The sequence below is a fragment of the Callithrix jacchus genome, chromosome 19 (genome assembly GCF_049354715.1).
Source record: "Callithrix jacchus isolate 240 chromosome 19, calJac240_pri, whole genome shotgun sequence".
Taxonomy (NCBI): domain Eukaryota; kingdom Metazoa; phylum Chordata; class Mammalia; order Primates; family Cebidae; genus Callithrix; species Callithrix jacchus.
In genome coordinates, this window is record NC_133520.1 from 4,205,783 (window position 1) to 4,233,537 (window position 27,755).

Genomic DNA, 27,755 nt, shown 5'->3' on the forward strand with positions numbered 1-27,755 from the left:
CTTGGCCACATATTCACAGCATCGAGCTCTTGTTCTGGGCTACGTCATCTGGGGAGGACTTACCTTCCCTGAGGCTCCCGAGTTCCCTCATGGGTGAAGTGGGGATGAGAACATCTAACCTGCTGTGCAGGATCCCTGTGAGGAGTGGGTGAGGTCACCATGTGAGCACTTTACACAGTGCCTGACACGCAGCACGGGCCCCATTAACTGTGCTCATTACTCTTATCTTTATCATCATGATTAGCTTCTCCCAGGAACTGAAAATTCACTGAAACACCCAACGGATCACTAGAATTATTTCCCAATCACAACTTGTGGGAGGGAAATAGCTGGATGTTTCTCTTTCATAAGCCTAAGAGCTGTCAGGTCAGGAACAGTGGTTCATGCCTGTAATCCCAGCACTTTGGGAGGGGAAGGGGAGCAGATCGCTTGAGCCCAAGAGATTGAGACCAGCCTAGGCAACATGGAAAAACCCCAACTCTACAAAAAATACAAAAATTAGCCGGGTGTGGTGGTGTGCACCTGCAGTCTACTTGGGAGGCTCAAGTGGGAGGATCACCTGTGCCCAGAAAGGTCAAGGCTGCAGTGAGCCAAGATTGCACCACTTGCACTCCAGCCTGGCTGACAGAGAGAGACCTTGTCTCAAAGAAAAAGAAAAAGCAATTTCTAGTTTCATTTTAATGGTCTTTGTGTACTTGCATCTCCTGTTTTGAACCACTTCAAACTGTTTTGAAAGGGGGCAGAATATAAAAGCAAAACAGCTCCACGGTGAGCAGCAACATGGATCATTCACCTTCTACATCCAGCCGCATTTGCAGGACGGCTGTGCAGTTGGATTAGCATCTGCAGCCTGCCATCCAAGGCTTGCCTCGGATGAGGGCCCTCAGTCTTCCCAGGAATTAAGCCAGAGCCAGGCCCAAGTGGCCCCAAAGGTAACTCTATCCCTAACAACAGTTACCTGGTCAGTAAAAAAAGGTATTGGCCAAGGGGAAGCCTTCTTCCAAAAATTATCACCTCAGATTCTCCAGTTTTATACAAGAAACCTCAGAGTAAAAGTCTGCCTTTTGATTTCCACAGAATTTTTAGCAGCACGAGGCCTTTTTGAAAATTTGCCTTTTCTTCCTATCAGTTTTCCAACCATATGTAGACAAATCCAGCCTGTAAATAGGTTGAAATGAGAGAGCCAGTTAAGTGAGACACTCAAGTTGTCACTGCATTTTAATAAACATAGCACACAATGTGTTGCTACACACACACCATTCATAAACCTGAGTCACAGGTTTCAGATGGGAGCTGCGGACGTGTATAAATAGCCGGTGTATGCTAAACAGTAGAAAAAAAGTTTGGGGAATAAGGTCAAAATCATTACGCCCAATTTAAACATCATAAAAATCTCAGCCTTGTCATTATTTACAACCCCCAGCACAACTCCCACCCGAAAGAGAACGCCAAGTGGAAAATTCTAAATAAGATCATGTCCTCACGTCGACCCAAACAGTACAAATGATGCAGTATCATAAAACAAAGTTATAATTATATTGTCGCCCTTCCTGGTTGCCGGCTGCCCATGGTACAGGGCAGCCACTCCACAGGATTTTCTGAGCCCTGAGCTGTCTGGGGTTTTTATAAGAACATAGCTTTGACTAGCATTGACCAGCTGATTCACATTAAATGACTCTGTGATGGTTTGAGGTGGCAAAAGAAGAATACAGCTTCTGTGGTAGAGAACTAACACTTTGAACATGTTGCAAACATTTCAAAAATCCATCTTTCCAATATTCACCCGTCCTCAGCTTTCACCAGGTCCCTGCAGACTTGGCCTTGACTCTGGTCCTTAGCAAGTAACTTCCAGCCTTCCAGCCTCCGTTCCCATGGCCCAGGAACCCAGTGTGAACTTGCAAAGTGCTGTTCAATGAAGTGGATTCAGGAAGCAGCAATTCTCTCTCAAGAGAGGTCTAGTGTTTCGTCACATGCTCCCCCATACCACTGATGCTCAGCAGGGCTCTGTGACCCCGTGTGTGGGATTCGAAAACCAAAGACTGACTCACAGGGCGACAACAGACACGCAGGGTTAACTCAGCTCCCGGCTGCAGCGTGATCCCAGCTCTCATTCAGTCAAGACTGCCTGCCGGGTCTCTTTCTCACATGTGCCCATTCTGGTCCCTCCTCCAGTCACCAGCAGAAATGCACCTCTCCGTCTCAGGCCTCTCCCATCTCAGTCTCTGATGACGTGCATGGCCTTTGTGTTAAGAGCTCACTAAAGTGTAGATCATGCTGAATGCAAAAATAAAAGGAAAAGAAGGGATTAGTGGAAGCGCACCAAGGACTCAGGCTGCCTCTCACGAGAGGGACCTTCCAGAGGCCAGACCCCTTGGCTTCTCCCTCATTCCTGTCACGACAGCATCTCACCCACTCCACTACTGTGCCCCTTCTACTTCCCACAATGCTGGAATAAACATTTTTGGGGAGAGCTTATTGTATCCCTTGGATAAAATATGTGATTGCTCTAAGTGCCTATTATTATTCTCATTGGGATGATGATTAGGGTTGTTTTTCTTTTCGTGCAATTGCAGGGCAGGCCTGGGTGGGGTGCAGTGAATACTTTATGCCATCGGCCACCACACACTTGCATGACGGCTGTATCTAGGGCCTCCCAGGTGATACTGGATAATATGCTAGTGCTGAGGAAAAGATCATCAGCACTATTGCAAAGGCCAGTGTGGGAACATAAGCCCTCTGGGCACTAGAACTAAATGAATTATTGATTGGGTAATTCCCTGGCTCTCCTATTTTCAATGGACTCCAGGAATCAAACATACCTTAAAAGCATGTGACCTTAAGTATTGCCCCAATACTACTAAGAGTGGTGATGAAGGGGACATGTATCCCTGTGCTCTTGGTAAGAACTTCAGGTTAATTTTGCAAAGCTGAGGAATGATCTGCAGCCAAATATACCTCCGTCTACCTGGCAGAGAAAAGCCCAACCACCTTTTCACATTACAGTGAGAAAAAAAGGCTCATCTAAGAAGTAAAACCGAAGGAAAGAAATGAAAAGGTTTTACTTCTAACCCTGTGGAGCTGTGGAGGTGCAGTGAGCTCTTCTGAGTAGCTGAAATTCCAGCTTCAGCAACCTGACACACCTCATGTGCACAGAGAACCAGTGGTCAGACCTGGAGCAAGAGGGACTTGCTCTACTTGGAGAAGTCGAGGGCCAGATGAGGAGTCGCTTGCTCAAGGTCACAGAGCTAGTCACAGCAGGCAGAGAAGCCACATCCTAACTCCAAAGCCAGTGCTTTTTGCATGATAGTACTAAGCCTCATGTGGATACTTTTGCTTACTCACTTTCATTCATTCTTTCATTTAATGTTTATTGCGCACCTGCTGCATGCCAGACACTATTCTCCATGCTGGGAAAAATGCTGAGTGTGCAGCCCCAATTCCTGCCTTGAGGAAGCATACAGCTAAGCTGTAGCAGCAAGCCACGAGGGTTCAGTGAGCGCCAGGCACTGGCCAGGACACCACAGATGCAGAGGTGAATGAAACCAACATGGTCTCTGGCATCAAGGAACAAGTAAACCTTAAATAACATAATTGCAGATGGAGAGAAATACACCTGAGGAGAGGGGCAGGCATGATCCACAATAACTGTGCAGGAGGGCAGTCCTACTACTTTAGGTTTGAAAAAAATCTTTCCACAGAGCAGACACTGCACACTGGGCTGGCCAGCAAGTATCTGCGTCAACTCGCCCCCTTCTAACACAACCCACAAATATCACCTGGTCCACGAGGCAAACTGAGAAGTGGGCTGATGGGTGCCATGTGGTTCAAGCAGGGTAGAAGAAAGAGCACAGGCTCTGAATCCAGATGGTGCCAATTATTAGCCAGGACTTGAGACACATTTCTTAACCTCTCCAAGGTCCTCAGGACCCCCGCAGGAGCCTCAAACCATAACCATCAAGCCTGTCTTCCCCACTGCTGTTATGTGGGTCTCTAGCCCTGAGCTCAGTTCAGAGACGTGGCTCTGCACCCACATGGGTCCCCTTCCCTCCCTGCCACAGTGGCCTGTGCTGACGCTCCTGTGCTCTCCACCAGCTCTGGATCTGAGGGGCCAGCAGCTCCTGAGGTGAGAGAAACAGAGTCTTTTAAGGAGCCCCAAAGAGCACCAAGGTGCCAGATTTAACAAAGAACGTAGGTGTCGGTGGCCGGCTGCAGGAACTGACTGTTTCCAATTGTGTTTTAGAAACAAAGTAATTAGCACACATAACATGAAGGCAGGGCCAAACTGAAGTAAGGAACTAGAGGACAGTCAAACAGAATGTCTGGAACATACTCGGTTCAGAACGATCATGCCCATCTAACCGAGAGAAGCTGCCAAACCCACCCCCGACCCCCACAGCTGAGCACCCACATTCACTTCCCTCCCTGTGAATTCACAGGCCTTCTTCCCGGCGATGCCTCAGCTCCAGCAGTTTCTGCACAAAACTGAAATGAGGGAAATGTCTTGCCTCCATCTTCATCCACACTGAGGTGGATCCCAGGCTAAAGGGCAGGAGCTAACGAAAACACTGGTGCCACTCTGCTGGCTTAGAGAGGAGACAGTGCTGTCTCTGGGGACAGGCCACTGAGCCCATCACCCTGAAGAAGGGGAAGTCTGTGGCTCCACAAAGAAACCGGGTTGAACACACTGCAGGGAAGACACCTAACCTCCAAGGTGTCAGATCACTAAGCCCATGACGGCTTTGTCCAGGCTCAGTAGTTTCCCAACACAGGAACCCATCTGACAAGCCTTTGGATGTTAAATAGTTCAGACTTGGAGTCAGAAAGACTTAGGTGAGCCCACTGGATACCGGGGAAATCTCCCGAGGCTTCAAAGACAATCAGGCTCCCTGCAAGCTGGAGCAGTAACATTCCGGAGCACCCCACAGAGTCTGCAGACACTAGGGATGTAAAAGGGAGAGAAGGCAGAACCGAGCAGAATGCTCCAGAGCCACCAGGGTGAGCATCAGGATGGTCCAGAGAGCTTGTTTCAAATGCAGAGGCCCAGACCCAGAAAGTTTGAATAGGTAGCTATAAGCCCAGGAATCTGCATTTTTAAAAAGCACACCTTCCTCCCTTCCTTACCACTCACTTTGATAAAGACTTTTCTAGATGTTTTCTAAAACAGCCAGCAGTTAAGAGTTACTGGACACGGTGGCTCACGCTTGTAATCCTAGCACTTTGGGAGGCCAAGACGGGTGGATCACTTGAGCCCAAGAGTTCAAGATGAGCCTGGGCAACATGGTAAAACCCTGTCTCTGCAGAGAAATACAAAAATTAGCCAGCCATGGTGGCACATGCCTATCATCCCAGCTACTCAGGAGGCTAAGGCAGGAGGATCCCTTGAGCCTGGAGTTGGAGGCTGCAGCGAGCTATGATCCTGCCACTTTACTCCAGCCTGAGAGACAGAGTGATACCCTCAAAAAAAAAAAAAAAGAAAGAAAAGGAAAAGGAAATTCAATCTTTGAAATCGGGACTCAAGATGGACTATTTACAGATACTATTGGCTGTGACTTCAGAAAAACTATCTAACTTCTCAGATTCAGTTCACTTTTCATATGCGAATGAGGATAGTAAGTATCTCATAAATTGAGCGATACATGTAAAACTCTGAGAGCAAAGTCTGGCTCATTTTTAAATGTCAGAACTTTGGAAGGCTAAGGCAGAAGGGTCACTTGAGCCCAAGAGCTCAAAACCAGCCTGGGCAACATAGTGAAATCTCGTTTCTACAAAAAATTTTAAAATTAAAAAAAAAAAATTAGTCAAGCATGGTGATACACACTTGTAGCCTCAGCTACTCAGAAGGCTAAGGTGGGAGCATCGCTTGAGCCCAGGAGTTCAAGGCTGCAGTGAGCAGTGATAGCACCACTGCACTCCAGCCTGGGCCAAACAATGAGACCCCATCTCTAAATAAAAATGTTTTAAAAATTAAAAATTAAAAATGCCAGACAAACGCAGCCACATTCTGACTGGCCACAGCCCAATCCAATCATAGGGGTGGGGTGGAGCCCAACACCCCAGCCCCTCCTCTTCGTCCCCTGGCTGCTGTCAGCCATGTCCTTTTGGAGACATCACTGGAAGGTTTGGAGGTCACCATGGCCCTGCCACAGGTAACAATGGAATCACAAGTGACAGGTGCGAGTCCCTAGAGTTGAGCCAAAGAGGAGCAGGAAGGAGAAGCAGGAGTTTTCGGAAAAGGCACTCTCTGGTGTGCCAAACCACAAGATAGTCTGTTTATGGCTATCTGCTTAGTTAGGGCGTTCTGAGCGGAGAGGTGAAAAGAGAGGAGATTCCTGAAGAGGACTGCAAAGTCAGCAGGTTTCTCTTAATTGGAATAGTGTTATGTAATATTGGGAAAATTGTAAATGAAGCACTTGGCGACCCAAAATGCCACTTTATGAAGCGTGACAGCCACTGTGCGGCTGGCACAGGGAGTTTGGGGCCTCTGTTATGGCTCCCAAGAATCCTTGCAAACAGGCTAGGGGGAAAGGAGCAGTAAGGATGAGTCCCCGGGGCTACAGGCAGCCTGGTGGGCTGACCTGAAGAGTTGTGAGAAGCCCTATAGGTAAGAAGGAGCAGCCAACTGTACTTCACCAGTTATCTCCAAGGGACGTCGAGTGTTTTCACTGTGTGGCCCTGAGGATATACCAGCAGCAGGCAAGGCCTCCTGCAGGATCTCCGGCCCCTTACTTGTTTAAGTAAGGAGCCCTTGCTCCTGAGCCAGTCAGACAGCTGGGACCACACAGACTGGCCATGACTCCCACCCTCACAGGCCCTCTCCCAAAGGCCACCTCCCCAAGGCCAGCCTGAAATTCCCTTCCATGTGCTGCAGGGGTCAAAACCACCAGGAGGGGCAGATACTCACCAGTAAAGGTAGTAGAAGAAGGAGAGGAGATAGAAGGCCAGCTTACACCAGGCCTCCTTCTGACAGTAACTCAAAGTGTCAGCATTCATGACCACCGGTGGGTCGTAGGCTAGTTCTGAGCTATCTGCTGGACAGTGGAAATACCTGCAGGGAGAAAGGACAGCATTGTCTCTGAGGTCCTGGTACTTGTGGCATCACCTGGGCAAGCCCTTCTGGAGCAGAACTTCTGCTGAGCAATCCCTGCCAAGCAATTGCCTGCCTTCTGTCCAAGTCACAGTTCCAGTGCCGCTGAAAAGTGGCTCAGCCACTATCTTCCAGCAGGTAGTAAGGCCCCAAATACTCCGATCGCTGGCATCAGGGCAATTTCACCAATATACAAAGCTGCTCCAGCAGAAGGGAAAATGTTTCACCTGGCATTGCCTGGAAGTCTGAGGAAGAGCCTCCTCTCAGGACAGGTGTAGGCAGAGGTACGGGGCTATACCGCCACTGCTGGGACATCACCGTGCCTCCATTCTACCCTACAAACTAATTTACACAGACCCTCAATGAAAATCCTAAATACTTCAGGACATCCTAGTCCCTCTTGAGTGCAGAGTAGTTTACAGGTGCTTTCCTTCTTGATAGTGGGACCTAGAACTCAAAAAGAACATCAGCCATCTGTGGAGAGAGAGTGGCCTCAGACGGCAGCTGAGTGAGCGGAAGAACGTGGGCGGGGGAGAGGAGGAGGCAGAGCGGATAACATGAACTGTGTCTACTTCAAAATACCAAGTTCCCAAGGCTCACCTGGCCACAGCCCCTGAGGAGGGGAGCCCTCAGGCTTGGTGAGACCTGGGGCAGGAGTCTGAGCCTCCTGAGCCCCTTGGGAAGTGGTCGCTGCCCTCAGGACACTGCCCCCAGGACCCTTGGCCACAGCCTCCTGCCCAGCCCAAGAACAAAGTGCAGCTGGAATCTCTCAGCGAGTTCCTTTTTCAGTCATTCTGGTAAAGGCACCAGAGGCCAGGCGTGCAAATAAATGGCTTCCTGGACTCTGGGACAGGCAGTGGTTCTCAATGGTGAGCAAGGGGCCCAGGGAGAGGGCTCCAACTGGGAGATGAATCCCACTGACTTTGAAGAACATCCCTGCAATGCAGCAACTCGCAGATCCAGCATCGCACCTCCTCCCCCTTCAGAGAATTGCACTGATGTTATCTGACACTGACACTGTGCTGAAAAGAAATCACAAGCCAGATTCAATGACAACTGCCAGCTCACAGCCCGCCAGGCCACTCACCTCTCCTCTTCCTGGGAGCCTATCCCAAAAGCTATTTGCTGTCACTGTGGTTTTGTTCCTAGGTGACCTCATTAAGTGGAGGCAGAGGGGCAGGGTAGCCAAGTGGCTCCATGGGAAGAGCAAATGCCCTGCCAGTCACCGGTCAACACACTGACCTTCCTTGGGTCTGAGCCTGTCTGAGCCTCAACTTTTTCTTCTGTGAAATGGGGGTGGAATTGCCCACCTCAAAGGGCTATTGTGACCATTATGTGAAGCGGTGAAGGGAAACAACCTAGGAAGAACAGGTCAACAGCAGACAGTCCTATTTCCTTTAAGCAAACTAAAAGGGGACTTTCTCTGTACGAGACACGTCACTGGACCGGACCTGTTGGAAGGGACAGGGAGTGAAAGGGGGAAAAGGGGCTCTGATTTTTGTTTTGTTTTGTTTTTGTTTTTTAAAAACTTTTAGTTTATATTTTCTAAAGATGGGGTCTGACTATGTTGCCCAGACTGATCTCGAACTCCCGGCCTCAAGCCATCCTCCTGCATTGACCTCCCAATACTCTGAGATGACAGGTGTGAGCCACTGTGCCTGGCCTTATATTTCTTTTTTTTTAATTGCATTTTACGTTTTGGGGTACATGTGCAGAACATGCAAGATAGTTGCATAGGTACACACGTGGCAGTGTGATTTGCTGCCTTCCTCCCCTTCACCCACATCTGGCATTTCTCCCCATGCTATCCCTCCCAAACTCCTCCCTCCCACTGTCCCTCCCCTATTCTCCCCAATAGACCCCAGTGTATAGTGCTCCCCTCCCTGTGTCCATGTGTTCATCACCTGCCTATGAGTGAGAACATGTGGTATTTCATTTTCTGTTCTTGTGTCAGTTTGCTGAGAATGATGTTCTCGAGATTCATCCATGTACCTACAAAGGACACGAACTCATCATTTTTGATTTCTGCATAATATTCCATGGTGTATATGTGCCACATTTTCCCAGTCCAGTCTATCATCGATGGGCATTTAGGTTGGTTCCAGGTCTTTGCTATTGTAAACAGTGCTGCAATGAACATTCGTGTGCATGTGTCCTTATAGTAGAATGATTTATAGTCCTTTGGATATATACCCAGTAATGGGATTGCTGGGTCAAATGGAATTTCTATTTCTAAGGCCTTGAGGAATCGCCACACTGTCTTCCACAATGGTTGAACTAATTTACACTCCCACCAGCAGTGTAAAAGTGTTCCTATTTCTCCACATCCTCTCCAGCATCTTTTGTCTCCAGATTTGTTAATGATCGCCATTCTAACTGGTGTGAGATGGTATCTCAACGTGGTTTTGATTTGCATCTCTCTGATGACCAGTGACGATGAGCATTTTTTCATATGATTGTTGGCCTCATATATGTCTTCTTTCGTAAAGTGTCTGTTCATATCCTTTTTCCATTTTTGAATGGGCTTGTTTGTTTTTTTTCTTATAAATCTGTTTGAGTTCTTTGTAAATTCTGGATATCAGCCCTTTGTCAGATGGGTAAACTGCAAACATTTTTTCTCATTCTGTTGGTTGCCGATTCCCTCTAATGACTGTTTCTTTTGCCGTGCAGAAGCTGTGGAGTTTCATTAGGTCCCATTTGTCTATTTTGGCTTTTGTTGCCAATGCTTTTGGTGTTTTGTTCATGAAGTCCTTGCCTACTCCTATGTCCTGGATAGTTTTGCCTAGATTTCCTTCTAGGGTTTTTATGGTGCCAGGTCTTATGTTTAAGTCTTTAATCCATCTGGAGTTAATTTTAGTGTAAGGTGTCAGGAAGGGGTCCAGTTTCTGCTTTCTGCACATGGCTAGCCAGTTTTCCCAGCACCATTTGTTGAACAGGGAATCCTTGCCCCATTGCTTGTTTTTGTCCAGTTTATCCAAGATTGTATGGTTGTAGATATGTTGTGTTGCCTCAGATGACTCTGTTTTGTTCCATTGGTCTATATCTCTGTTTTGGTACCAGTACCATGCTGTTTTGATTACTGTAGGCTTGTAGTATAGTTTGAAGTCCGGTAGTGTGATGCCTCCTGCTGTGTTCTTTTTGCTTAGAATTGATTTGGCTATGTGGGCTCTCTTTTGGTTCCATATGAAGTTCATGGTGGTTTTTTCCAGTTCTGTGAAGAAAGTCAATGGTAGCTTGATGGGGATAGCATTGAATCTGTAAATTACTTTGGGCAGTATGGCCATTTTCACAATATTAATTCTTCCTAACCGTGAACATGGAATGTTTCTCCATCTGTTTGTGTCCTCTCTTATTTCATTGAGCAGTGGTTTGTAGTTCTCCTTGAAGAGGTCCTTTACATCCCTTGTTAGTTGTATTCCTAGGTATTTTATTCTCTTTGTAGCAATTGTGAATGGCAGTTCGTTCTTGATTTGGCTTTCTTTAAGTCTGTCATTGGTGTATAGGAATGCTTGTGATTTTTGCACATTAATTTTGTATCCTGAGACTTTGCTGAAGTTGTTTATCAGTTTTTAAAGGACTCCTCCCATCCTCATTCTTTTTTTCTTTCATGTTCTGAGAACTTACTAATTGCCAGGAACTAGACTAGATCCTGTCAAGGATTCAAAAAAAGGTAAGACAAAGCCCCTATTGGCAAGGAGACTACAGCCCCTCCCTTTTCCCATAGAGATAAACTTTCAAAGTCTAAGGGTACTGGCTGCCTTTCCTTCTCCCTCTTGGACAAGTGCTAGCCCTATGAAGCAGTGCCCTGATCCATGTGTGGCCAATTAACCACATTTCCGATGCCCTGGCTTGACAGCCCCCTACTTGAAGGAACTTGGGACAAACTCCTTTCCTGGGGAGAGGAGCCAGCCCCTGGGGCACTGTGTCAGACAGCAGGGACTTGGACTGGGATTCATACAGAGGTGGGGTGGAAACTTGGCCCAGCCATGTCCGAGATGAGGAATGCTGGACAGCTGACATAACTCTGTGAGTCTCTGTGTCCCCATGTGTCAAACACAGAAAACGAAATCCAGCTCACTTGGCTGTTGTGAATCCTGGATCCCAAGTGGGGACTCGATACATTTCCACGCCATAACTTCTATTTGACGTCTCTCTAATTCAGATGATAGCAGATTACCTTTACTTAAAGTGAGCCTTCTCTGTGTAAACAAATATTTTTCCTTCCTCCCTAAACCTGAGATTTCTTCTACCCTGCTGGCCCTAGTCAATGGCACCATCGACCTCCCAGCCACCCAGCCTAGAGGATTCCCCTCCCTCACCTGCACCCAGTTATGGGCCAGGGCCCATCCAGATCACCTCCACGGGTTCTCTTGTTCTCTCACCATTCTCACTCCCACTACCTGGGTCAAGGCTGTCTCATCTCTCTACATGCAGTTCTCCCCAGAAGCTCCCAGTTGATCCTCAATATTTCACCATCTAACCCATTCTTTACACTGCTTCTCAGACCACCTTTCCAAAAGTCAGATCAGGTAATGCCATTGTCTTCTTCCAAAGCTTCTGATAGTTGTCCATTACCTACAGAATAAATTAATTCCGCCTTCCCTATCAAGTCATTTCAGGTCCTCCATACCATACTCATGGCTATCTGCCAATCCTCTCCTTATTTCCCTCTGAGAATCCTACATCCAACCTCACCAAACAACTGCCATTTCTCAAACACACCAAGTGCTCTCTGAACTCTAGGCCTTTGCAAACTGGTCCCTTGCCCTGGAACATGCTTTTCCAGTATAACTCTTGAGTCTAGTTCAAGTGTTCCTTTCTCTATGCTCCTACCTGTATTCCTCATACATCTGATAAGAATGTATTTCCCTCTGCCACTAGGATGTACATTCCTTAAGGGTAAAGGTTTTGCTTTGCACTTAAGTTGAAATCCCTCACAATGCCCAGCATGTAGTATGTATTCCATATGTTTTCTAAATGAAGGAGTACATGTTTTAGGTGTGGCTAAATTCAAGCCAGATTTTATGGTACAATAATAATGATCAAACACTTTGGAGACCAATGCTCTGGCAGCAAAGGGTCAAGGGCAGGCAACTTATCTGCACAAATACCTTCTCTACGACTTTGGTATTCCTCCACCTCTGCCTCCTGTGTCCATATGGTGACTCTATTTTACAAAAATCCAAGAATCACATGATCTGACGCATGGTCTTAGCAGGGAATAGAATATATGAAATTATAACTGTCCCAGAAAATCCAGCCCATCTGGTAGGTGCTTTTTATTTTATTAAGATATAATTTACATACCATAAAAGTCACCCTTTTAAAGTGTACAACTGTACAGTTCAGTGGTTTTTAGCATATTCATAGAGTTGTGCAACCATCATCACTATCTAATTTCAGAACATTTTCATCACCCTAAAAAGAAAACCTTAGACCCATTAGCAGCCATTCCCTATTCTCATACCCTACCAGCCCCCAGCAGCCATGAATTTACTTTCTGTCTCTATAGATTTGCCTATCCTGGATGTTTCATATAAATAGAATCATAAAATATGTGGCCTTTTGTGTCTGGCTTCATTCACTGATATTTTCTTTAGGGTTCCATGTTGTAGTATGTATCAGTGCTACACTTCTTTTTATTGACAAATAATATTCCATTGTATGGATATACCACATTTTGTTTCTCCATTTATCAGTTGATGGGAATTTGGGTTGGTTCCACTCTTTGGCTGTTGTGAATGCTACTGTAGCTGCTTTTAACTCTGACCCACAAGGCACGGGGTTGTGGCTAATGAAACCAGCAAGAAGGGCCTTCCCTTACTGGACCTGCTGCCTGAGAGCAGCTCAGGAAGGGGATTAAAGAGAGAGACCCAAAAAGGAAGGGATAATTGGAAGGCACTAGAAGCTGTCCATTTGGGGGACATCATCACTGGACAGCAGGCTGCCCTGGCAGAAAAGAGAAAAGATAGGCCAATCCCAGTCCAACTTACCTCCAGAAGTGATAGAAAAGTAGAGGGACATTCAGCCCCAGCGTGAGCCACTCTTGCGCACACAGGAACATGATGCAGAATAGGCTATGGATGGAGTATTCTGGCAGCACCAGCTGAAGAGGGAGCAGAGACACAGCCCTGGGTTAGAGGAGGGAAAGCCACTCCTGCTTCTACAGCAGCTGACTTCTGCCTGGACACTGTCTCTCCCAGGCTGGTGACATGAAGGCCTTCCCTGCAGCAGCAGAGTCACCGGCCCGGGACAGATCCATTTCTGACATCTTCTTCTTTTCATGACGCTCTTCTTTTTTATGGCACTCTTCTTTTTATTATGCCCAACCCCAAATGACACAAGCCCTCAGTGCACTACTTACTATTAACAGAATACCGCACTTGCTCCTAGGGGTCACCCATATATGGCCACTGGGAAGACTGGAAGAGCTGGTCCAGCCCATGTGCCATCTGACCCAAGGCAGGACCCCTAGGAGAAATACTGCTAGAGTTTCTAATGAATCCATAACTGCCCCACTCTTGTTTCTCTGGCTCCTGTGTATCACAAACCCAAAGTGTATCTGTACGATTATCACAAACATAGGCGGGTGAAGAAAAAATGGCGCTCCCCAGGAGGTAGGCATTTTGCCTGATGGTGGATGGAGAAAGAGGAACATAAGAGAAAGAACAATTAGCAATGATGAGGAAGGACACCGTAGCCTCTGGAGGGAGAGGGAAGAAACTGACCCTGACCCAGAAAGGCCTGATGCTAGGAAGTGAGCAGCAGGAAGACTAAGCTCTCCTGCCTCCAATCCAGCTGCACAGGTATAAATGGGTAAAAGGAGCTTAAAATCATTGAGAAGCCCCTCCCAAGGGTACTTACATTTTATCAAAAATCAAAGTTGTAAGCTAAAGGGTAACTGTAAGGAAGAAATTGGGCCCCTAGGCCAGCAGTAGGGAAGGCTGCAGATATAAATGCATCATTTTACCCACTTATAGAGGAAGATATAGGCATACATTACTAAATATATTTATGTAACATATAAATGTACTTTGTATGGCTTAGGCTACCATGGATGCTTTGGTCTTCCCCTCAAAACCTTTTCAAACATCCTTGCGGGCCCAACTCAAATGCCACTTTTTTTTTCTTTTTTTTGTGTGTGTGACGGAGTCTCACTCTATCTCCCAGGCTGGAGAACAGTGGCATGATCTCGACTCATTCTAACCTCTGCCTCCCAGGTTCAGGCAATTCTCCTGTCTCGGCCTCCCAGTAACTGGGATTACAGGCACCCACCACCATGCCTGGCTAATTTTTGTATTTTTTAGTAGAAACAGGGTTTTACCATGTTGGCCAGGTTGGTCTTGAACTCCTGACCTCAGGTGATCCACCCACCTCGGCCTCCCAAAGTGCTGGGATTACAGGCATGAGCCACCATACCTGGCCTCAAATGCCACTTTCTAATGGGAGCTCTCCCCACCCTCCCTTGCTCCCTTGTTCCTTCGCCTTCCGCTGTACCTCTGGGCCCCACAGCGTGTTTTCTGACCCTCTCCCAGGAGTACTTTCCATAATCCATCCATTGTGGAGTCATCATCCTCTTCCCACCTCCCGGTGCAGATAGACTCCTCTGTACAGCATTCTGCAAGCCATCTTCGCCAATGTCTATTCTTTTCTCATTTCCACTTGCAAAGGGCCTTTGTACAATGCACGGCAGTTAGTAGAGACTTAACAAATACTTGGTAAAGTGCATCGACCTGACCAAGTGTATATGTTTGTAACATGGCTGGCTGGCATTAGATACCCAGCCTGTGGTTACAAACTAAGATTTCTTTGGGTGGAAAGCAAACTCCCTCAAACCATCCCATTTGGGTATGGACCATGACTTTAATCTCTCAATTTAGTTAGCTGAGCTAACTCTCCCAGATGGCAGACACAGAGGGAGAAACACATACGCACACATTAAAAATAAAGACATGCACAGCACACGCCTAAGACATTTTGTAACTATGGGGCACCTTCTTTATTCTCAAAAGTCCAGTGCAGATGAATTGCATTAACCCACACCATAGATTTCCCAGGCAGTCACCTGAGGAATCAGAGCAAAGGAGCCATCATTCCAGAGGTGGTGACCCTGGGTGGGTGAACCAGGCACAGCCAACCCCTGTGAATCTCAACCACCTGGCAGGAGGGGGCACGCATGTCCCTACTGTATCTCCTTATAGGACCTCAGAGCTGTGCTTACCAACCCCATCTGCCCCCAGCCAAGGCACCACCCTACCCCCTCCCATCCAAAGAAAAAGCCCACTTTCTCAGGGCTGGGTGCACCAGCCCCAGGAGGCAGTGGCTGTGAGTTCCCCTGTGCACATCTCTACATTTTCTAATCATCAGTTCCAGCCACTTAAGCTGAAGTAATTAACATGTTTAGAGATGATTCAGGCCCACCCTGGGCCTGAATCATCCATTATTGCTCCATCTCCATCTCCAATTCCAATTCCAATGATAAATCTCTGATTACAGTTTGGATTTCAGGTCCCACTCTTAATCACCACTGCTTCTTCTCTCTTTGAGGTTTGATTTATTGCGGAGGCTGCAACCTTTCAAGCAGGGAGGATTCATCGCTGTCTCCACGTAAAGGAAAACTGCTTCGTGGAGGCCAGGTAGTCCCAGAGGTCTCCAGCCTTTTGGAGAGTGGGAAAAAAGCTGAAGAATTTATTCTGCTGTTTCAGGTGGCCTCTCAAGGTGACTTCTGACTATCTACCACATTGAACAGATCCTTACAAATAGAAGAGCCTCCTCCCATTATCAATCCATGGACTTTTAGGAGTAATAGTGACTTTTTGATGCACACAGCGGTCCTTGCCTACTTCCCCAGCTGCTCCTTGTCACAATGATGTGGAAGGGACAGGGAACCTCTTCCTTCTAACCCAAATGGGAATCAGCCAGGTCATTCACATGAGGCCTGTACCATAGCCATTACAGCTTCCCTCCACTCACACCCAGCACTCTGCCTTCTGGAAGGTGGTAAGGTTTCATTTTCCAGCTCCCAGAACTTGGGGGTGCCAATGGGCTGTGGGCAGAAGTGATGTGAAGAGAAGGCTGGACCATTTCACGGCTGATACAAAAAAGTCTCTTTTCCTTGTCCTCTGATGAAGCAAAAAGCATTTAGGATGGTGGGTAAGCCATAAGTAAAGAAAGAGGTCCCCAGGCAATTCATGATGGACTAGAGTGAGAGCAATAAAGAAACTTGTGTTGTTTTAAGCTGCCAAGAGTTGAGTATTGTTTTTACCATAGCATGATTTAAACGATCTCATATGATACAGTCAGCAAACCCCAGAGTGAGTAATCAATGGAAAAAGCAAAGTTTTGTTCTTCACTCTTTATCCTCCTGCAACTATCCACCCAGCCCTTCCTTAACAAGACATCGAGGCTGGCAGGACACGGCTCCCTGTCACTGGACATGCTCAGGCAGGGCTGAATAACCACCAGGCAAGCATAATGCTTATTCATGTGTGTGGGCAGCCAGACTCAGTGTTCCCTCCCAATTCGGAGAATATCTGTTACATAAAGACCACCCCTGAAGCTTCCAGGCAAAATTCAGAAATGCTGATGCAAGCACTCATCACAGCCCCATGACCCTGAGTCATGTCTTAGCTTTGGAAAACACTGTTTTTTGAATAAGAGAAGCTGTTGAATGGTCCCAATCTCATTCTTTCACTAACAAAGGGAGAAACTGTTTCATGCAAGCCACAGCCTATTCAATTGCCATGTATTATTATACCCTGCTTTCTAGAGTTATAAATCCCAAATCTCAATATGAGTCTTGTGGGATTACTGAAAGACTGCAATTCATTCCAACCAGGGGGGATCATGGAAGGTTTGTGATCAAAGGGAAGTGGGAAAGGGTGAGTAAAACCTAACCACGTGTGGGAAGCAGAGGTCGGCATTCTAGAAGTGGAACAGTGACAGCAAAAGCAGAGAGAAATGGAAGTCACTGGCCTGGGGTGGCTCCTTAACAAGGCCATCTCAAAGGGCCTCTATTCAAGGACATTAATAATATCAGGCAAGGACTGCGTAAATGCTACCTTTATTCCACCTGTCCTGACTTCCTGTCCAGGTGCTCATAGTCAATTTTCATTTGCTGGCAAACATTTCCATCTGGATATTCCCCAACCACTTTGTGCTGAAATTCTCATTCTTCCCAGTACCTGCAAACTCTATCCCCTAAATTTCTGACTTCTACTAACCACACCATCTCTGACTCCTCATCAATCTCCATGAGTCTGTTGCCAAATCCTGCTTTTTCACTGCCACTTGCATTTGTTCCTCCCTTTTTATTTATTCTGCCCCTATTGGTCTGGGCCCTGGACCTCCTCCCCAGGCTGGTGCAAGAACCTTCTAGCAGGTTTCCATCCCTGTTCACCTGTGCCCTCCATCCAACAGAGCAGTATGTGCCGTGCTCAGCTCAGCTCAGCATTAAGCCATCATCCACAATCTTGTTCTTCTAGGAATTTTCCTGACTTGTCTGCATTCTAAATATTTTATTTTTAGTTATGCATCCTCTCCTTCATTCATGTATCCATTTGTTTGCTGCTTTATCCCATCAATGACCTGCAGCTAATTGGCACCCTTTATAGACTCTGAGAATTATGGAATCATGTGCCAAGTCCTGTCTTGCTTTTACTGCTGTGGTAGACAGGGGCATTAAGGTTTGTGAGAGAGATTCTTTTTATCCCCGAAGGAAAAGAAGTAGAAAGGGGATGCTAGGAGTTGAAGCAAGGGAATAATGCTCCCTGGTGGAAAAAGGGAATTCTCTAAGACCAGGGGAAGGAAGAAGATAAGGGAGACGGAGAGGCAGCAAGCGCCCCTGGTGTTGGAGATCTACCTGCTCCTGGCTCTCACCATGCACCCCAAGGGCATAGGATTTCTGAGGGGCTGGCGTCGGCATGCCTCGGACCAAACACATTAAAACTCACAGCCACGGAAGCCACAGGGAAGCTCTTGGGGCTGAGTTTATCTTGAAGAGAGTGAGAGCTGTGAGACTCAGACCCATCTCTGAATCCCCCTGTCGACTCAGACAACAAGCTTTACAGCTGTAATCCCATAAGTCTCAATATGTTAGCCCAGTGTCTCAAAGCATTATATCAATTCCTACAGTTATATAATAATCAACTGTCTGATATTTAGAAAAGCAGCTTCCCATGCTGAGTCTTATTTTCCCCATCTGTAAAATGCCACACCTACCAGCCAGGGACACAGGATGTACTATGAATGACAGAGCTCTCAAAAGTGAAGAAGCCTCCAACAAAAGAAGACGCCACTATTGTGTTGTGATCAAGATTATTATTTTTCTTCCCCAAGATGGAGTCTTGCTCTGTCACCCAGGCTGGAGTGTAAGGGCACGATCTCAGCTCATTGCATCTCCACCTCCCAGGTTCAAGTGATTCTCCTGCCTCAGCCTCCTGAATAGCTGGGACTACAGGCATGTACCACCATGCCCAGCTAATTTTTGTATTTTTAGTAGAGACAGAGTTTCACTATATTGGCCAGGCTGGTCTTGAACTCCTGATCTCACGATCTGCCCACCTTGGCCTCCCAAAGTACTGGGATTACAGGCGTAAGCCACTGCGCCCAGCTGATCATTATTATTTTTAATAATCATACACTAGCTGATGATCATTCCCAGGTGGATAACTTGTTGCTCTTACTGTGAAGGTCAATGAAATGACCCAGAGCCAAAGTTGGTTTCCTGATTTTCGATTCAGTCTCCTGACTCCTCTGATTGAACCAAGCTCCAGCTTCCTCATTGGGAAAAGAAACCAAGGGCTGTTTCAACAGCCTGCCTCTCAAATCATAAAGAACCTCGGTCCTTGCCTGTTTTCAACAGCAATCATCCTGCTCTGTGTGTCTGCCCTAAGGTTTATTTGCCCCAGGAGCCAACAGTGTAGAGAAAGAGAAAAGGATTCTATCTCTTCTATTTGATTCCTCAGCCCATCCTAAGCTGGCCCTAAAGCAGAGGATCTCTCTGGGACACACAGGACGAAGTCAATTTTCCCAGCATGGAGATATCCATTCTCCATTTATTCCCAAATGAAGAATCATACACATGAGTGTGCAGTTAGTCCTTGTTCAGTTTACATCTGGGTGAGGGGACAGCAGGAAGGAGGGAACATGGACAGCATGCTTAGAAAACTAGGATTTTGCTAAACCACAAGACTAAGAGAAAAGCCTCTCCAAGTACTCTCAGGAAACCACATGCTCTTTAATCACTCTGGATGAAGGTCATCTTGGGAGAGCCTGCACCAGTCTGGGCATCCAGGAGGGCTGCCCAGCCCCATAGGCCCTGCCATGTCAGGGACTAGCACCCAACCTCAAATGGCACAATACAGTAGGATGCTCCGCCAGCTGGGACCTGGGGTTGGGGCGACTTGAGTTCCCTATGTGTCAGTGCCGGCATATCAAATGTTTTGACCTCCTGGAATTTGCATCAAAGTTTATTAAATATTTTTAAGTTGTAAAACAAATGCTCTGCTACATAAGCAACTTAGTACAGAATCAGCTAGTCCAGAATTATAATCTTATTTTTAAATTTTTATTAAGAGATGGGGTCTCACTATGTTTCCCAGGCTAGTCTTCAACTTCTGGGCTCAAGCAGTCCTCCCTCCTCAGCCTCCCAAAGTGTGGGGATTATAGGTGTGAGCCACCATGACAGGTCCTAGAATAATTTTAAAAGTCACCATAAAATTAATATGACACCTGGTGATTTTACGTACACCAGGAACTGTGGATGTGGCTCAGCGCCCCTCACTGCTAGCAGCTCTCCTAAATGCCTGGACCAAGTATTGCTTTGACCTTGGCCATCCATGGCCAGAATTGGACCCTCTTGGCTGACCCCTGGGGACTGGGCCACAATTCAAGGGAAACCAGTAGCAGATCATTTTCCCCATGGGCCTACATCAGAACACCAAGGAAAATAAGTCAGAGAAAGCAAGAAATGGTTGCCCGCCTGAGTGACCCAGGACCTGAAGACAGAAGAATTTTCCTCTTGGCCTGGGGAGGCCCAATAGTCAGTGAGGGTATGCAGAGCAGAGGGGCGGCAGGCTGCTTCCACTTTTTCATCCTGTGGGGCCTCTGGTTTCTCCCTACATTTTCTTTGTTTACCCTCCCTGAGCACATTTAATCCACAGTGTGTATGTTTCTGCTGCTTCTTGGCACCCAGTTGGACTTATTTCCACCTCTGCATTGGGAGAAGGCAGCACAGGAAGGAAAAAGCAGAGAGAGAAAGGGGGTCAAAACCAGGACCCCTGTGGCCCACTGCTCCTGAGTACCCAGGGTGTGCGTGGCCCAGAAGCCCCCTGTTGGGATTTAGCTGTGCCTGACACATCTGCACCCGGCCACATGCTCCAGACCCATGGACTGCCCTCATGGACTGCTCTGGGCTCCGTTCTTGCCCTGTCCAGCACCCTGGGAGCTGCCTGACCTTTCCTGTCCTCACTGCTTGCTGGGGACCAGTTTCCAGCCTGACTGACACTAACTGGCTCAGACACCTCTAGCCCCACTGTTGTTTCCCTTGGGGCCCTCACAAGCTGTACCCTGTGCAGGGTTTGCAAGCCAACCATTCTGCATAAATTACAGATCCCGGCCAGTCAACTGGGGAAATTCTCCTGCTTTGATCCAAGAGGAAAAGCATGTATGCACCACACCATGAGGAAGAAGGGCTTCTTTCATTGGAATTCACGGCTCTCAGCTTTGTTTCTGGAGGAGAAGGAAACCAAGGAAGGAGGTGACTGACTCGGACTAGTGCCCGGCTCTACAGCCCGGCCACTCCCACCCTGCCTCCCACCCATTTCTTGAAGCTTCCCCATCTTTTAGCAGTGGTTCTCAAGCTTCATGGTACCTTAGAATCCCCTGGAGCTTTTGCTAAAACCCAGATTGCTGATGCCACTCCCTGCAAGTTTCAGATGCAGTAGGCCTGAGTAGGGCCTAAGAGTCCCCCTTTCTAACCAGGTCCCATGTAAGCCACTGAGAACCCTGCTCCTCAAAGTGTAGTCCCTGTGCCAGCATCCACTTTCTCCTGGGAGCTTGTTAGAAATGCAGAGTTTTGGCCCCATCCCAGGCCTACTGAAGGAGAGCCTGCAGTGTAACAAAATCCCTGGTGAGGTACATGCACATTAAAGTTTGAGAAATGGCTGCTCAGCACTGATTCCCAAAACAGAGTCCCCCAGCCACCATCATCCCAATTGCCTGGGGCACTTGTAACAAATGCGGGTTTCCAGGTTCTACTCTAGACTCCTGAGATAGACTCTCTGGGTCAAGAATCTGCATTTTCAGAGCATTCCAAAGTGATTTTGTTAAACACTTGAGCTGAGGTTCATAGACCAAAGGTATCAAGAGCATACAAGGGTCATAACACCTGGAATGTGCCCAATCCCATCTAAAGAGTACACGAGGCAGATACTTCCTTTTAAAGCCCCTAGTGCCAGGCCTCTGCCCACCCACCCATCCTAGAGGTTGTGAGTCTCCTCCTGCATCATGAGGATCCTGTCCACACAGAGCCTCCTGTTCACTACCACTTCAGGGGCTCAAGTCTGGGCAAGCAGCATTTGCAGTCAAGAGCAGTTTATCTGGCTCCTGGCTCTCTCACACACCACCCTGTGAGAGAGCACCCCTGAGGTTCCCTGAGCCCTGTAGCCCATGGCTGGTGGTCTCTAGTCTTGGAAGGTTGGCTTTGGCATCTTCCTGGGATGGAGGTGAGCTCTCCAGTAATCTTCCACTTCCTGAATCCCATCCAGTTCTGGCCAGATGCTTTCCACCCACCACAGGCCACCTCTTCCTTCAGCCTCACAAGCTCCTTCCACCTTTCTCTGGCCCTCCTGGTGTCTCAGTAGACGCTTTATAAATCTGGAAGGGGACAGCTTCCTTTTAGGACCAAATCTTTGGATTCTAGCCTTGCTCTGCCCACTCCTCCCAGCCTTCCTTTTATAATTGTTTTCATGTAGCATCAAGACACACTTGAATTTCAAAAGCCTCTGCCAGTTTCCTCACACACTTGCTAAATGACTGAATTAGCTAAGACCTCACTCAGAGAGGAGATGACAATAAAAGTGCTCTCTCCAATAATACCATATTTTTTAAGGGACAAAATTCTCCTACAACTTATTGGCAATTCGGAGCTTCTTAACACTTATAACTTCCCACTCCTTTTCTTCTTTACTTTGAGCCAGAGATGACGGGAGTAGAAATCATGCCCAGATGTGATCAGGCAGAGACTCAGATTGTTTGAAAAGAGACACTCACCAAAAGGAATGTTCCAGAATGAGGAGGGCAGTGGGGTTAAGGGTCTAACAAGCCTTGTTCTGGTGCTGGAGAGCCCCACTTTCACACTCATTCAGCAAATATTGATTAGAAGCACTTACTAGGTAAGATGCAGAGCCCTCTAGCTGGGGAGATTCAATGCAAATGAGCAGGTGCACGACAGGCTCTATGAACTACAAACACGGCAGCCAGAGGACAAACTGAGGCAGCACACGAGCACTCGAGGCAGGACAAAGGAGAGAAGAAACCGGTGTTCGGAGTGAGGAAAGGAAGGAGGAGGCCCCTTGGAGGTGACGGCCTCTCAGGTAGAGATTTAAAGGATAAGATGAGTTAGACTATGGAAGGCAGAATGTGGAGGCCAAAGTTTCTCCCAAGGGACACTCAGAGCCATCCTTTCATTCAGGGGCTTGAGACAGTCACTTTTTCCTTTATGTCTTAGAAAGAAAATCTCCATTCCTTCACTTGGGCCATCCCTTATAAGTCTTCCAGGGAAATGCCATGGCGACGGAAAATCCTTCCTGCCAGTCTCTTTGTAAACCTGGGAGACTTCCAGGGAATAGTCACGACAATTTCACCTGACAGGGAAGAGCATGGTGACAGGAAGGGGAACAAGGGCAGAAAGAAGTCATCTTCTGCCTGTAGTTACTCAGCACGGAGCAGGTAAAATGAGCCTTGACACCAACCCCACCTGCCTAGAGCTCACCCGGGAATTTAGCACAGCTGAGAACCCTGCCCTCCTCTCCAACCTGTCCCACCCAGGGTGCCCGCCCACCCGAGCGAAGGAAAGGAAGCCCAACTCCGCTTGGAGAAGAGGATTCCAAATCCCCAGGGCCACACCTCCCTACTTCCACTGCCCTGTTAAGGCTGGGTGTCCCATGTGAGGCTGTGCTGCCAGGTCTCTTCTGAAATCAGAACCTGATGTTTCCAGAGGAGAGAGTTGATCTCGTGCACCACTGTGCTCCTTAATAGACCTAACCTACTAAGAGCCTGCATCTTCGGCAGCACCATTAACTTCTAAAGAACCCTTTCCAGGAAAAAAACCAAATGATTATTCCATTTAACAGCTATGAAGTGGTTAATTACCTGTTACACTCATCAGGTTGGAAAAATTTTGCTCTAACGGACAAAAGAGGGTGAATTGAATGAGAATGGCGAGTATTGGTATTTGCAAAAGAAACACAAGCTGTCATCAGCATCATCAATTAATATTTATTGCATGCAGTTACAGGGAAATGGGCAATTTGCTGAACATCCTGACCCAGGGCCCAAGCGCAAGGACAAGACGAACAGACACAGTCCCTCTCTCCCCGAGGCCCAGGCAGAGGGGGTTGTCTGAATCTGAGTACATGCTATGTGTTTGCCCAAAGTCTGGCAATAATTCCTATTAGCTGGACTATGCCAAGCTTTACCACAAGTCTGATTTAGCAAATTAATATTTTGAAGAAAAGACAAAATAATATTGTAACTTGCTTCCAGCAAGGACAAGAAACTTGGGCTGCAGCCCTGGCTATTAAGAAATGACAGAAACTTGGGTAAACCATTTAATCTCAACAGGCTCAGTTTGTTCATCTACAAAATGAAAATAATAATAGTATCTAATGGCACAATACAGTAGGATGCTCCGCCAGCTGTACCTAGGTTGGGGCGACTTGAGTTCCCTATGCGTCAGTGCCGGCATATTAAATGTTTTGACCTCATGGAATTTGCATCAAAGTTTATTAATATTTTTAAGCCATAAAACAAAGGCTCTGCTACATAAGCAACTTAGCACAGAATCAGCTAGTCTAGAATTAGAATCTTATTTTTTAAAACTTTTTTAAGAGATGGGGTCTCACTATGTTTCCCAGGCTAGTCATCAACTTCTGGGCTCAAGCAGTCCTCCCACCTCAGCCTCCCAAACTGTGTGGATTACAGGTGTGAGCCACCGTGACTGGTCCTAGAATAATTCTAAAAGTCACCATAAAATAAATATGACACCTGCTAATTTCGGCCTGGCACTGTGGCTCAAGCCTGTAATCCCAGCACTTTGGGAGGCCGAGGTGGGTGGATCACGAGGTCAAGAGATCGAGACCATCCTGGTCAACATGGTGAAACCCCATCTCTACTAAAGATACAAAAAATTAGCTGGGCATGGTGGTGCGTGCCTGTAATCCCAGCTACTCAGGAGGCTGAGGCAGGAGAATTGCCTGAACCCAGGAGGCAGAGGTTGCGGTGAGCCGAGATCGCGCCATCGCACTCCAGCCTGGGTGACAAGAGCGAAACTCCGTCTCAAAAAAAAAAAAAATTAATATTACATCTGCTAATTTTATGTACACCAGGAGCTGTGGATGTGGCTCAGAGCCCTTCACTGCTAGCAGCTCTACATAGTATCTAAATCATACGACTGTTACGAGATTAAACGAGTTAATATACTGAAGCTCTTTAAATAGTTTCTGGCACAGTGTAACACTTTATAAATAGTAACTATTATTTGTAAGAGGAGGCATTTGACCTCTACAATCGCTACAGTCCTTTTCAGCTCAAATACTCCATATAGTTTTAAAAAGCAGCAACTAACTCCCTTGAAAACTAAGCCAATAGATCCTGCCTTTTACTCTCCAGTGCTTGTGCATTTTTCAAATCCTCTTCCTCCAATAATTTTTATCCCCAGAAACACCGTGTGTTCTGGGGAATCTGACCATGTTGTGTGTCAGAAATTACCACTCCTAAGTAATAAAAGTTCCCATGCTCCTGAAGGAGTCTGCCACTTCTCGAGTTAGTGCTGTGCAAGCGTAAGTGTCTGTGTGCGTCTTTGTGGGTCTCTCTCCATACGATTGTTCCATCAGCACAGGGACCGGCACGTAGTAGGTACTCTCCATTTATTCACGTAACAGATATGCAGCAAACTCTCCATTTATTCACGGAACAGATATGCATCAAGAGCCTAATGTGGCAGGCACTGGAAGTGCCAGGAATGTTCCAGGCACCCCCAGGCTGCTGGGAGATTCCGGCAGCCGAACGACGGACCATGCTGCAGCCAGCAGTCACACACTGGTGAGTATGCGAAGGGGTGAAAGCCACAGCCTATAAACTACAAGTAGTGGGGAAGCAGAGGCAGACACGTGAGCCGGCAGGCACACATGGAGAAAGTATCCCGCTGCAGGACGGTGGTATCACCTAGGGCCGTCTCTGAGTCTTGGGAATCACTATGACAAACTGCCATGAGTCCCAGGAAACCCCTATGCCCCTAAATCAAAGAACAGCCTTCACACAGGAGGAAGGAACCGCCCCTCTCTCCTGAAGTGTCACTTCTTCCTCCTCTCATCCCCTGTCCCTGCCTCCTCCCACCAGAGTCACCCATGTCCTCCTAACTGGTCCCCCCACTTTCACCCTACCCAAAGCTATTTTTCACCACAAAATATATTTTTGAAACATAAATTACATCCTGCCACTTTTTGGCTTAACTCTCCAATACCTTCTCATTCTCCTAGAACGATCCAGTATCTTCTCATTCTCCTAGAGCAAAACCCAAACTCCTTATGACAGTCTCTAAGGCTCCACATGATCTGGCCTCTGTGCCCTTAGGCCCCACAACCCGCCCCTCTCACCCCACTCCAGCCACATTTGGCCCTGTGTTGTTCCTCAAACCCAGCACGTTTGCTCCCACCTCAGAGCCTGAGCACGTGCTGCAGCCTCTGGCTGGAGAGCTCCTCCTGAGATATTCGCATGGCAGTGCCTTCGTCCTTCAAGAGTCTACTCAAGGTCACCTCCTCACATGAGCCCTCCCTGCCAATCCAGTATCGTCTCTCTCCTTATTTGCCTTAATTTTTCCAAGGCTCTTAGCATCATTATCTGAAAACGTACCCATTGTGCGTCTGTTTACTTGCTTACTCTCTATTTCTCACACTTGAATGTTCCATAGGGCAGCGTGTCTTGTTCATGATTTTACCCACGAGTCCCAGAACAGTGGCTGGCACACCATGCAATTTTGTTGTTGTTGAGAGAGAAAACAAACTGGTCCTTTGGTCATTCCCCACACAAGCATAGCTACCACCACCGCTGAGCTGATTTCTGAATATGAAAAACCATAACAGCCATCCTAGTAACTAAGAAATGGTGTTCACACAACGCTAATTTAGCAGGGCGCAGGTTCAGTAGGTCTGGCCCCAGTTTAGTGTCTGCCTGTTGCACATCCACAGAATGAAGCTCTAGCTCCAGCTGGTCCCTTACAGGTGAGTACAGTTGGTCACAAAGGGCGTGGACAAAGAAGAACCTGTGCAAATTCAAACTCAGCTCAACTCTCCAAGCTTTGAGCACCCAATGCCCTGAGTTAAACATGGCAGGAGGCTCAGCAAAAACCTTACAGTAGATCTGGAGAGACAAACTGAACATCTAAGTGACTGTATAACCCAAGAGTGAATGCATACAGGCAGAAGCAGAATAGAGGTGTAAGCATAGTGAGTCAAAGGAGGGAGGAGGCAGACAGGCCAGCACTGGCCCTGCCGGAATACATGCTGCTATGGACGGAATGTTTGCGCCCTCCCTAAACTAAGAGACTGAAATCCTAACCCCATTGCGATGGTATTAGGAGATGGCACCTTCGGAAGGTAACTGGAGTGGAGCCCTCATAAATGAGATGAGTGCCCTCATAAGGAAAGACACTAAGGAGCTTGTTTCCCCTCTCTGCTGTGTGAGGATACAGTGAGAAGACGGCCATCTGCAGACCAGGAAGAGGGCCCTAACCAGGACCCAGTCATACTGGCACCCTGATCTGGGACTTTAAGCCTCCTGAACTGTGAGAACAAATTTCTGTTGTTTAAGCCACCAGTCTATGGTCTTTTTGTTACAGCAGCCCACGCGCACACGCGCGCGCACACACACACACACACAAATGCACACACACGTGCACACATACACACACACAAATGCACGCACACACGTGCACACATACACACACACAAATGCACGCACACACGTGCACACACACACAAATGCACGCACACACGTGCACACACACACACAAATGCACGCACACACGTGCACACATACACACACACAAATGCACGCACACACGGGCACACACACACACAAATGCACGCACACACGTGCACACATACACACACACAAATGCACGCACACACGTGCACACACACACAAATGCACGCACACACGTGCACACATACACACACACAAATGCACGCACACACGTGCACACATACACACACAAATGCACACACACACGTGCACACATACACACACAAATGCACACACACACGTGCACACATACACACACACAAATGCACGCACACACGTGCACACACACAAATGCACGCACACACGTGCACACACACACACAAATGCACGCACACACGTGCACACATACACACACACAAATGCACGC

At 47.4% G+C, this 27,755-nt stretch overlaps 1 protein-coding gene across 7 annotated transcripts in view; it reads right to left on the reverse strand.

Annotated features, from left to right (window-relative positions):
- Positions 1–1,202: 1,202 nt before the first annotated feature.
- The window catches only part of CNIH3 (cornichon family AMPA receptor auxiliary protein 3), a 336,804-nt gene continuing 310,251 nt past the window's right edge, over positions 1,203–27,755 (reverse strand). For all 7 annotated transcript variants that reach the window (XM_035280719.3, XM_017966454.4, XM_017966455.5 and 4 more), the window contains 3 exons: positions 13,078–13,190; positions 6,902–7,045; positions 1,203–2,274 (listed from right to left, as the gene is read on the reverse strand). In XM_035280719.3, coding sequence (XP_035136610.1) covers positions 2,247–2,274; positions 6,902–7,045; positions 13,078–13,190 — 285 coding nt within the window. In that variant the 3' untranslated portion in view covers positions 1,203–2,246. The remainder of the gene's footprint in view (positions 2,275–6,901; positions 7,046–13,077; positions 13,191–27,755) is intronic.